At 37.2% G+C, this 13,231-nt stretch overlaps 1 protein-coding gene across 1 annotated transcript in view; it reads left to right on the top strand.

Moving 5' to 3' along the window:
* Positions 1-13,231, top strand: part of PTPRG (protein tyrosine phosphatase receptor type G) — a 702,650-nt gene that overhangs the window by 675,213 nt on the left and 14,206 nt on the right. Inside the window, exons 16-20 of the mRNA XM_081320042.1 lie at positions 4,599-4,695; positions 6,169-6,251; positions 6,471-6,605; positions 9,451-9,585; positions 11,064-11,227. Coding sequence (XP_081176168.1) covers positions 4,599-4,695; positions 6,169-6,251; positions 6,471-6,605; positions 9,451-9,585; positions 11,064-11,227 — 614 coding nt within the window. The remainder of the gene's footprint in view (positions 1-4,598; positions 4,696-6,168; positions 6,252-6,470; positions 6,606-9,450; positions 9,586-11,063; positions 11,228-13,231) is intronic.

The raw sequence follows: 13,231 nt of genomic DNA, 5'->3' as shown, positions 1-13,231 counted from the left end.
TTAAGTATCTTACTATTATTCAATTATTTATACATGATCCATGGCCAAAGATGTACACTGCAAATGACCTATACAAAATATATAGGATGTAATATCTGTATTCACTTCTCTCCAGCCCCGGTGAAAATTCTATTCCCCATATTCTCAGTCTAAAGGGATAACAATTAAAACATTTCTCCATTTCTACATACGTTGCCTCCAATCTGATGTACATGATAGAATTAGTCCAGCCTCCTCTTATCTGTCTGTATTGGAATGAGGATAGAATAAAGAGTTTTTATTTTTTCTGGAGAAGGAACGAGTCCACAATCTGTATTTTTTCAGGCTCTCCTCCCACACCAAATTTAATCCAATTCTGTTCAGTTTTAGGAGAGTTGTTTTGATGGATGTTCAAACTTCTATGCCCCTTTCAAAAAGCCATTTGTCTGAAATGGTATAGGATTTCCGGCCTGAGCAGGGGGGTTGGACTAGAAGACCTCCAAGGTCCCTTCCAACTTTATTATTATTATTATTATTATTATTATTATTATTATTATTATTATTATTATTATTATTGTTGTTGTTGTTGTTGTTGTTGTTGTTGTTGTTGTTGTTGTTGTTGTTGTTGTTGTTGTTGTTGATAAGTGTCATCCTGCTGATGGGCAGACAGATAGATAAACCAAGTCCTAATCCTGCAGCCATATTTTTTTTGTTCCACTGGGTTAGAAATAGTGAATATAGGTGAATACTTTGCACTAGAGGGCAGCAGTGACTGAATTTCAAGGCAGCCCTTTGTAACATTACTATATAATCCTGAACTCCAATTTAAGGTGGATATTATTAACATTTCTCTTGGTAATTCCTTCTGGCAATTAGCTCTGATTGTTCTTTGCAGCAGCTGTGCTGTACTAATGACTTCCCTTATTTTGAAGTTTTGCTACTTATAAAGATTAAGATATCTGTAGGCATCTTTGTAACCTGGAGGGGAAAGAAGGTACCAGATGGCCTCATAATACTCCACAGATCCAGTAGCTGTCATACACTTAGGAATTCATGTGAGCTGTCCTATTTCTTAACAATCACACTTTTCTTGCTACCTGTAGTACATGCATGCCACTCTCCTCCCCTAGATATCCAAATTCATACAATTTTTAAAATTTTATGATTAAGTTTATTTGCGCCCATTTCTCAGTTTAAATCATGGGATTTACACTTAGCCTGTGTCTGAGGACAACCCTAGTCTACAGTGGATAAGGGAATCTGATGTTATTTAACAAAACTAAACATAGCAACACAAATTTTCTCAATACACACATGCATACTCCATACAAAGTTGATCAGAAGAGTGGAAACCATTGCATCTGACCTGCACTTGGATGCAGGATGGAAAATGATGCACACGAGATTGGCGGATGGATGAAGAGACCCTTCCTCTCTCTTTGGATGGAATTAGTGGGACTTTGGCCATTTCAAAGTCCAAGCTTGTATCGTCTGCATTCCTGTTGTGGCCTCGCAGCTCAGGATCCCCAAGTCAGCTTTCACTCTGTCCAAAAAATGTTAGATATAAACCTTCTTTGAATATGTCATCCAGGCAATGTCACTAATGAAATCCTTGTCATCTTTGTCCCTGTACCATAGTAATTTTCAGATTTATTTTTTTTATCACATAGAGTTACTCTGCTAATTAATTATTACTAGGACTAGAAACAAAATGTTTTGGCAAGAGATTGAAGAAATTGTGTACTTAACGCCTGAGAAAAGATGACTGAGATATGCCCCCCCCAGTTCAAATTCTTCAAAGGGCATCACAGAGAAAGAGATTTCAGACTGCAGGATACAGAATATTATGTTATAGGAAAGCAAATTACAATTGGATGATAGAAAACAACTTCCTAACACTGGCAGCATTATAATAGGGGAACCAATTAGTCAAGTCATAGCTCCCCTACTTTGGATGTATTCAAAGGTCAGCTATCTGCTTAAAATGCTTTAATTTAGATTCTGACTCTGGGTAAGTAATTGGATTCAGAGACCAACATGACTCCTTCCAACTATATGATTGTATCAAAGTACTGCCTCTCTTGAGAAAGTTGTATAGCTGTGTGAGTACACAATGACTACTGAAATTTGTGTATTTACAGATAAGCAACAAGCTATCTTTTCTCATGGTCTCTGTAACATTGGGCAGAAAGTCTTATAACAGGATGGAAGACAATACCATTTTGTCAAAGGAAAGATCCTCTTTAAAAAAACAACATGTCTGTTGTATTTCATATACACTGAACAGTTTGGCTACACTGTGTCATGGCAAGGTGTAGATCAGTTGTGACGGAAACCTGTGTTATTATCAAGAAAGGAATTCCAAAAGAGTTTTTCAAAATTGCCCTCCACTAAAGGAAGATTCTTAACCATGGCTGCTAAGCCTCTAGAGAATCACTAGGTTGCAACAAGTTTTGTTACTATGGATCTTAACAAAAGAAATGATAGATGGAATGCTTAGTGATCAACAGTGAGCAGGGAATAAAACAAGTGTGATGGAATTTATGAGCAAGTGTATAAACACTTGTTAAGATATTAGAGATGTGTTGTAGATATGAAGAAATAGATGATAAATGATTAGATGTTAGATAGATCAATAGATAGATAGATAGATAGATAGATAGATAGATAGATAGATAGATAGATAGATAGACAGACAGACAGACCTATCTATGGATGGATGATAGGTAGGTGGTAGAAACATACGCACACACGTACACACACATACACTTTAATACACTGAAAGTTTTTAGGCAGAGACTGGACAGCCATTTGTCTGAAATGGTATAGGGTTTCCTGCCTGAGCAGGGGGTTGGACTAGATGACCTCCACGGTCACTTCCATCATCATCATCATCATCATCATCATCATCATCATCATCATCATTGTTATTATTATTATTATTATTTATTATTATTATTATTATTATTATTATTATTATTATTATTATTATTATTATTATTATTATTATTATTATATCCAATGTAGATGAAATCTGAATGATTTGGAGCAAATATTAGATTGTATGAAGAACCATGAATCTCAATTGTAATGTAGTAAAGATAAAAGTAGATAGGTTTAATAATAATAATAAAGTGGGAAGGGACCTTGGAGGTCATATAGTCCAAGCCATTGCTCAGGCAGGAAACCCTTTACCATTTCAGACAAATGGCTATCCAGTCTCTTCTTAAAAACCTCCAGTGTTCGAGCATTCACAGCTTTTAGAGGCAGGTTGTTCCACTGATTAATTGTTCTAATTGTCAGAAAATTTCTCCTTAGTTCTAGGTTGCTTCTCTCTTTGGTTAGTTTCCATTCATTGCTTCTTGTCCTGCCTTCAGGTGCTTTGGAGAATAGCTTGACTCCCTCTTCTTTGTTTGATAGAATTGAGTGAATGACTATGAATTATATAGAAATAATGAAAAAATAAGAGTATGCAGGTGAATGTGTATATCTTGATAGAGTGTTTCCTATGGACATAAAAATGTCTGCAGAAAGTTCAAGATATGAAATGCTAGTAGAAAGCTGGCAGGTAATATGTGTTCTGTTGCAAGTAATGAATACCAATCAAAAGAAACAAAAACAGCTGTGTGAAAGCGTATATAGTTGTTATATGGAAACTGGTTACGTATGAACTGTGTTAAAAGAGAATGGGTTATATAAACAGGGACAAAAGAACTGGGTAATAAGACAAATGTAAGAGTCAAAATGATTGGGTACTGAATAAATGTGGAAGGTGCCTATACAAAAGATGTTCAGTGAGGTAACTTGGCTATATAGAGAGAATGAGAATTTAATTACAGTATAAGAGTTGAGAGAAAAAGGAAAGACAAGGTGTAGTAGGAGATTTTCAGAAAGTGAAAGATACGGTTAAAAGTACCAAAAGTGGTGTATGAAACAGTATATGGATATAGTAAAAACAAGAACGGATTGTAAAGATTAAACAATATGGATTGGTATAGTGAATCATATTGGTATAAAGTAGATCTACTTAGATTTCCTTGTCTTTTTTCTGTATTTTATTTTTCATTGATACTACTTACTCTTTTCCTTTTTATAATCTTAACACAAAAGGAAATAGCATGATGAATATATAACGTATATATGTATTTTCTTTGTAGTCATTTGATCTTTTTTAAACTCTATGGAATAGCCACTATATACATACATACATACATACATACATACATATTTATTTATTTCTGAGATACAAATCTGGTTCAGTTCATCTTTTTATTTAATAGTGTTTTTTTACTGTTTCATATTGGACCCTTACAACTGATTAGCCACAAAAATGGCTTATAGTTACAATGAACCACTTTCAGGGTGTTGTTATGAGAGAAATAGTTACATGTACAATTATGTCCGGGATTTTACACTAGACTGAATTTTAATCACTGTAGATTTCATCAGATACTTGGAACTAGAAAATATTCTTCATAAAACTTGCTGGAATATGTTTACATTGTATTTTGCTGGGGGAATCTCCCAGCATTTCAATATGTTCTGAATGAACAGTTTGCAAAATGAGTCAAATAAAATGTTTGGCACTTATCTGCTCTTTTAATTTGTTTTCTTAACAGGAAGTGCAGCGTTGTACATCTGACATGAACATCACCGCTGAACATTCCAATCACCCCGACAACAAGCACAAAAACAGATACATCAACATTTTAGCCTGTGAGTAATTATGGCCTTCAGAGAAGTAATAAATAACAATAACTGTGTATCTTGTAATGGTGTCCCAGTTTACCAGTATACTTATTTTTTGTACCATCAAATCAGTTTTCAGTCCATATGACAGCCTGAAATAGTTTTTGCAGTTTTCATAGCAAGATTTTTGGATGTTGCTTGACGTTGCATCCTTCCTAGGGCTGACAGAGAGGGACTGGCCCAATGTCACCCAGTTGGCTTCATGCATACAACTTCCGTCTCCCAGTTTTTAGGTTGGTGTTTTAATCATTGCACCAAGCTGGCTTTCTATCAGTATACTTACAATAAAATAAAATAATGAAAGTTCAAACAAATGGATAATATGCTTCTTTCAGGCCTGTTTTCTGAGATAGATAATGATAATCTTTTGACATTAAAAACATACAGATTTTATTTAGAAAAGCGACTCGAAGAAATTCGCAGCTCGATATTCTAGACTAATTTTTTTCCAATGTGATCTACTAATTTCCAGAAAGTCTTTAATAAAATGGAGATTAATTAAAAGGATAGGATTTAATACTGGTAAGTAAATTTACACTCACATATTCCTTTCCCCTGCACACATTATATTTTTTAACTGCATTAAACCAGTCTCCAGGGGCGTATGCATTTTTCCTGCCATGATTTGAAATAAATACCAATTTTGAACGATAGCATTGCCAAATTTCTGATGCACTCATAAAAGTAGTTTTTCTTATGCCTGTCTCTGAAAATTTCCAACTTTCCAGAACTGAAGTTTCCCCTTTCTGTGACTTCTCTTAACAGAAACTTAATTGGATCTCACCAAAGTATTTACCTGATTGTCTTTGGCATTCCATTGCACCCTAAATTGATTAATAACTTTGATACTATCGAGTGTTCCAATAAAACAGTCAAAACACTTTGATTATCAACTGAGAAAACACTTCCTATTTGGCAAACAATCTATTTTTAAATCAGTCCAATTCCTCTGTAACATTTTCTGACGTGAGAATTGGCTTTTCAGTTCTTTCATTAAAGGTAAAGGTAAAGGTTCCCCCGCACATGCGTGCTAGTCATTTCCAATTCTAGGGGCCGGTGCTCATCTCCGTTTCAAAGCCGAAGAGCCAGCACTTGTCCGAGGATGTCTCCGTGGTCATGTGGCCGGCATGACTAGACGCCAAAGGCGCACGAAACGCTGTTACCTTCCCACCGTAGTGGTCCCTATTTTTCTACTTGCATTTTTTTGACGTGCTTTCGAACTACTAGGTTGGCAGAAGCTGGGACGCTCACTCTGTTACGCAGCACTCGGGATTCGACCCGCCAAACTGCCGACCATCTGTTCGACAAGCTCAGCGTCCTAACCCACTGAGCCACCGCGTCCCTTGTTCTTTCATTAGTCAATCATATATTAAAAGAAAGAAAGAAAAATGTATCAGGCTTACTTTCTTAAATGTACATTTTCCTTGTTCTTTTCTGTAGATGATCACAGTCGAGTGAAACTAAGACCTTTACCAGGAAAGGATTCAAAGCACAGCGATTACATTAATGCCAATTATGTTGATGTAAGTTGTTTTGTTAATTCCTCAGGTCTCTTGAGAAAACTTGTCCCTCAGGAGAAACAGAAACTCTTAATGCATTAGAACTTTCCATTTTTCAATTTCAACTCCAAACTCCTCAAACGTTCAGTAGAAAAGAGCTCTGCTCCAGAGATATATACATTATTAATATGATTGCTATTACAGATACTTTTATCTTACATATTATTGTGATTTCCTTTGAAGGGTTACAACAAAGCGAAAGCCTACATTGCCACCCAGGGCCCTTTAAAGTCAACATTTGAAGATTTTTGGAGAATGATTTGGGAGCAAAACACTGGAATTATCATCATGATTACAAATCTTGTGGAAAAAGGAAGAGTAAGCAGAATAGTCTGCATTTATTATCATAATATTTTTCTCAGTTCTCACCAGAGATGTGTGATCTTTCTTCAGTTTTGTTAAGGAGTTGAATGTGTTTCATTGTAGCATAAACTCTAATAATAATTTTTATTTATAATAATTCTATAATAATAATGTTGTCTGAAATGGTATAGGGTTTCCTGCGTGAGCAGGGGGTTGGACTAGAAGACCTCCAAGGTCTTTATTATTGTTGTTATTATTACTACTATTGTTGTTGTTGTTATAAATCTATATTTATAATATAGATGAGGCAGATCTTATTTCTGCTCATGGATAACCTATAAAAGGCATGATGTGAAAGTAATTTATTTCCTGCATAAAACAGTATTTAACTAATATAACTAACACCATTTGCTAGGGGTTCCTTAATTTGTTTAGACCACTTTAGCGACTTCCTATCACTATAAACCTTGAATATACTCTATGTCAGTGTTTCCCAATCTTGGGAATTTTAAGATAATAATAATAATTAGTTGGAAGGGACCTTGGAGGTCATCTAGTCCAACCCCCTGCTCACGCAGGAAACCCTATACCAGGGGTGTCAAACTCAATTTCATTGAGGGCCGCATCAGCCTTGCGGTTGCCCTCAAGGGGCCAGGTGGGTATGGCCAGGGTGGGTGTGGCCTACTGGGTGGGCGTGGCTAGAGTGCGTATGGCCTACTGGGTGGGCATGGCCAGCTCTACATCGTTCGCATCAAGGGTGCCTATGGAGGCCTGGGCAGGAGTGGGACAGATCTGAGGGTCTCTGGCAGAAGGAGGGTCTCTTGGCCAGGGCCAAGGCAGTGGGGGCCGTTCCCTCACTGTTTCCAGGATGGCTTCGCGGGCCACATGAAACCACTTTGTGGGCCGGATCCGGACCCCGGGCCTTGTGTTTGACATGTCTGCCCTATACCATTTCAGACAAATGGCTGGCCAGTCTCTTCTTAAAAACCTCCAGTGTTGGAGCATTCACCACATTTGTGTAGACTTCAACTCCCAGAATTCCCAGCCATCAATCCACACAATTTAAATCCCCAAAGTTGGGTAATATTACTTGAGGATGATTAAAGCTTAGAGGAGAATTAGACAGAGCTGTCTTAAAACAGCGGTCCCCAACCTTCTCAGCTTGGCAGACCAGTGGGGAGGGTTCCATGCAAGGGTTAGGTGCAGGAAACTCCATTTGTGCAAGGAGTAGGCACATATGCCCGACTCTCTCGCAAATGGAGCTGCGCATGCACACACTCCCCAGCCAGTTTTTGTGCTGCCAGTTCAAAATGGGCCACGGCCCGGGGGTTAGGGACCTCTGTCTTAAAAGAACAATGGGACAAAAAAGGTGTTTCACTAGCTAACATTGACTGAACTGTATTGCTGCTAGAAAAAGAAATTAAAAAACACTTTGAAGATGTTTGTAGCCCATGAAAAATAAGACCTAGAGAACTAAGTTTGGAGCTGGTACTAAGGAGAAATTTCCTGACAGTCAGAACAATTAACCAGTGGAACAACCTGCCTCCAGAAGTTGTGAATGCTCCAACACTGGAGGTTTTTAAGCAGAGACTGGACAGCCATTTGTCTGAAATGGTCTAGGGTTTCCTGCCTGAGCAGGGGGTTGGACTAGATGACCTCCAAGGTCTCCTCCAACTCTATTATTATTATTGTTATTGTTATTATTATAGCCTGACAAACATATATATATATATATATATATATATATATATATATATATATATATATATATATATATATATATATATATATATATATATATATATATATATATATATATATATATATATATATATATCAGGACCCACCTCAATCCACATCTTAGGAAATAAGAACTCTTGGATGCAAGTTTAGTCCAAAAAGGAAAATGTTTACTAGGATGGAATCGATTGTGGGAATACAAGACGGAATCTAACAAAGTTACATTTCAATCCTATATAAAACATTCCCATTTCAGCCCCTCCCCTCATCCATTTGGTCAGGCTCTCATCAGTTGCTAGGTGTCAGGTCCTTCCATGGGAAAGGGAACTCTCCTTGGTTTTATGGTTATTGCTTTCCTTTTCAGTTGTAAATGAAGATACAATCCAGACCTGTCTGTCCCCCTCCCTCCCCCAGTTAAAACATCCCCTGTTGTTTGAAAATCGCTTTAGTAACCATCCTCCCCCCCCCCTCGGAGAGATGGCAGAATCCCCAGAAATTGTTCTACCTATACAATTATGAAATGTGATATAAATGGATTCTGACATTATATATATATGTGTGTGTGTGTGTGTGTGTGTGTGTGTATTAAATGTTTGTTAAGCATTCAGAATACACTTGCTTAGTCCCAGACGCGGGAGAAATCTTATTTCCTGTTTCAGCCTAGCCCAAGGCCATCTACAGGCAGTAGCCACAGCAGTGGCAGCTCATATTTGTGTGTGTGTGTGTGTGTGTGTGTGTGTATATATATATATATATATATATATATATATATATATATATATATATATATATATATATATATATATATATATAATAAGCTATTAACAAAAATTAAATTATACGAGGACTGATGAATTTGTGTAAAAGTATGTTAGATAATCTATATTATGAAGAATATTTCATAAATAATGTCCTAACAATTGTTACATGCAATAACTATCAATAAATATACAATTTTTAACAAAGGGTTAAAAAAACGTAATAAGCATTTTTTCCAGAACAACTAAAAAAAAAGAAATAGCTCTTTTATGCAGCCAGATGTCAGACTGAATCCTCCTTAATTCCATATCCTCTAGCATCATACAGACTTTAACATTTTATGTTATTCCTCTTTCTTCAGAGAAAATGTGACCAATATTGGCCAACCGAAAACAGTGAGGAATATGGCCATATCATTGTCACACTGAAGAGCACAAAAGTACATGCTTGCTACACTGTCCGTCGCTTCACAGTGAGGAATGCAAAAATGAAAAAAGTGAGCAACATCTTTACACTATGTTTGTTCAAAAATGAATGTCCATTTGGGATATTGCTACTAATGTGACTCATTCATACATGCATACAATATTCGAAGATTGTTGCGATCTCAAGACTCTATAGTGTACAACAGGGATCCCCAACCCCAGGTCCATGGACCAGTACTGGGCCGCGGCATGCCAGCAACCAGTCCGCACAAACAAGCAAAGCCCTATCCACAGGATGCAGGCAGCACACACAACCACGCACCCTCCGGTCCATGGAAAAACTTCTCTCCACGTAACTGGTCCCTGGTGCCCAAACGGTTGGGGGCCACTGGTGTACAATAAAGCAGAAAGGACCAGAAAACCAAGAACAATGCAACACACATAGCAGAAAATCAAATTGTCTGTTTTTACAATTTGACAAGGCTTGGGAAGTTAAAAAATTTTAATAGATGAAAGGAATTGAGTACAATAATTGAAATTACAAGTAAATGAAAAAGAAAATAGTTCATCGATATCTTTTTTTCAAATTTGACACTATTGAACAAGGAATTCATATTAGGCATCATAAATTACTATAATAGTTTTCTGGGTGGGCTCAACATTAAAGCTAAGCAAATTAAGCAAAAGAACAAGATTGTGTCTGTGAGTTTTGTTAGATTTTAAAAATGTACAAAGATTGCCAATCCGTCCAATCATTATAGCCAAAGATTACAGAGATTGTAGTCAAGGAACTTCGGGAGGGCCAATTTTTACTGTTCTTCCTTAAAGTCAAGTGAAATATAGCTATGAACCTGAAAGACAGAGACTCAGAGACTCAACCTGACTCAGTTGCATTTTGGAGGGTACAATTTTCAACTCATGTCAGGCTGTGAGAACTTACTGGAAGCTACCTCTTATAAACTGATAGGGTAGTCCAATAATTACAAAGGTTTCTTTGTAAGGCAAAGTGTATCTCAGTTGAAGGCAAATATACGTCTCCCAGGGTAATGAGGCAAAATTGAATTTGGGTCAGTCACCGGGACCAGAGATGTACTTTTTGTCAGATAACAGGAATTACCACCGGCTTATCAAACACTTAGGAGCTGAGGGCTTGGCAGTCCAAGGAAACAACAGCCAAACGCCAGCTATCAACACACCAATCACCTAATAGGAAGCCACCACATAAACACAACTCACAAAAGAGCCCAGAGCACATATTCCAGTAGAGAAATTCCCTGAAGATGGGCTCCAGCATAAGTCCGAAAGCTCAGAAGAGTAAATCTCTGTTCCTGGTGACCAACCCAAATTTGATTTTGTATCTCAGTTGTTAGATAATAGTATTATATTAGAATTTACAGGGTTTTCACATAAAATCCTTAAATTTCAGCACCACTGAGTTTATTCTGCTCTAGGGTGTCCAGAGAGGGCTAAACAGCAGTACAGAGAAACCTTGATGTTAACTAATATTAATATTTTCTACTTGTATGTTTCACGACTTCTGGATCAAAAGGGAAATCCCAAAGGACGTCAAAATGAAAGGACGCTCATTCAGTACCATTACACACAGTGGCCTGACATGGGAGTACCTGAATATGCACTTCCCGTGCTGACATTTGTGAGAAGATCCTCTGCAGCCAGAACTGCTGAGATGGGTCCAGTAATTGTACATTGCAGGTATGTTTGGACATTGTCAATTCTTGTTGACAACATAGTGTGGATTAATGTACAGTTGCAATGGTGGTTTGGTTATTATTTACAACAATGCATCTATATGTGCATCACTTGTTCTTTTAACTGCTGGCATCTTTACAAATCACCATGCTTCTAAATGTATTTAGCAACATAATGATTCGGTACCAAAATAAATAGCTTCATTTACCACAGTAACAGGAAACACATATTACAGAGAGAGTCAAGTCTGAGACACAATATTATTTTTCCAAGTTCATTCATGGAATCTAGGATTAAACCAAGGTTTCATTCTAAGTCACAATCATACTTACAATGTCATCTGGTTCTGGATTTTTTATTTCTTTTTTATTAATGTAAACTATTCTGGAAACAGTATTGAAAAGCACTGTGTCATTAGTACCACTTTATAAAATCCTAGTAAGACCACACCTTGGTCACCATATGCCTTGGTGGAGCAGTGGGCTAATGCCTCCTTAAGTAACACCAGCTGCCTGCAATTAGTGCAGGTTCGAGTCCCACCAGGCTCAAGGTTGACTCAGCCTTCCATCCTTCCGAGGTAGGTAAAATGAGGACCCAGATTGTTGGGGGCAATTAAGCTGACTGTGTAATAATGCCGCTTTGGGTGGGCAAAAGCCCTAATAAGCAGGCATATACATAGAATGAAGGCTGTTGCTAAGCACATTGGTTTGTGCTTAAATTGTAAGCCGCCCTGAGTCTTCGGAGAAGGGCGGGATATAAATGGGATTAAAATAAATAAATAAAATAAAATATCACAAAAAAGATGTTGAGAGTTTGGAAAAAAATCAGAGAAGAGCAACTAAGATGATCCAAGGCCTGGAGACTAAAACATATGAAGAACGGCTGCAGGACTTGGGTTTGATAGTCTAAAGAAAAGAAGAAATAGGGGAGACATGATAGCAGTATTCCAGTATTTGAGGGGCTGTCACAAAGGGGGGTGGGGTCACATTATTCTGCAAAGCACCAGAAGGCATGACAAGAAACAATGGTTGGAAACTGATCAAAGAGAGGAGCAAGTGAGGACAATTAACCAGTGGAACAGCTTGCCTGCAGAAATTGTGGGTGCTCCATCACTGGAGATTTTTAAGAAGAGGCTAGACAGTCACTTGTCTGAGAATGATACAAGTTCTGCTGCTTGAGCAGGGGGCTGGATTAGAAGACCTCCAAGGTCCCTTCCAATTCTGTTCTGTTCTGTTCTACTCTACTCTACTCTACTCTACTCTACTCTACTCTACTCTACTCTACTCTACTCTACTCTAATTCTATTCTATTCTATTCTATTCTATTCTGCAAAAAACTAAACAAAAAACACATTGTCAGGGAAATAGGTATAATTGCATTCATGAGACTTCTTAATGTATCCTGATTGCCAAAAAAGAGCTTGGGTTTTCTGAATGTGTAGATATTAGCATTCTTAGAGTATTTTTTTTCCTATAAATCTGAAAAAAGAAACCATCTGGAAAGGTGTATCATCAGTACGTGAACTCATAATTTTTTCCACATGCTTTATTTGGTAAAGTTCATTCTCCTGAATCAAAAAGGATATTATGTTATGCAGTGAAAATGTTTGATATATCAAAAAGGAGAAATTACAGAACAAGGTTCTGAGCATCATTCATTTTGAGGTTGCTGCACAACTATAATTGATTGCTAACTGATTGCAAACTAAGCTTTCCCATCTAGTCATCTTTGAAATTAAATAATAGTAAAGATTCCAAAATCTGATCTAAAATTGAAACTTCAGTAATCACAGAACAATTGGAAAGCGGATTTGAATCATCCTGACTTTTTCACTAGTAGGGAAATAGCTTCCATATATTCCCTCTGCAGGCTAGATCCTCCCTGAAAAGCACATTAATATGCACTGTGACATAGGAAGATTCCCCAAATGTGAGGTGAAGGCTGTGATGAAAGAATGTTTTGCTAGCATGCAAATAAAGATCTTAGAGAAGAAAGATAAAGGAAGAA

Source organism: Vipera berus, assembly GCF_964194415.1.
Source record: "Vipera berus genome assembly, chromosome: 2".
Lineage (NCBI taxonomy): Eukaryota > Metazoa > Chordata > Lepidosauria > Squamata > Viperidae > Vipera > Vipera berus.
The sequence above is the reverse complement of the archived record's forward strand: the minus strand, read 5'-3'. Positions and strand labels throughout refer to the sequence as shown.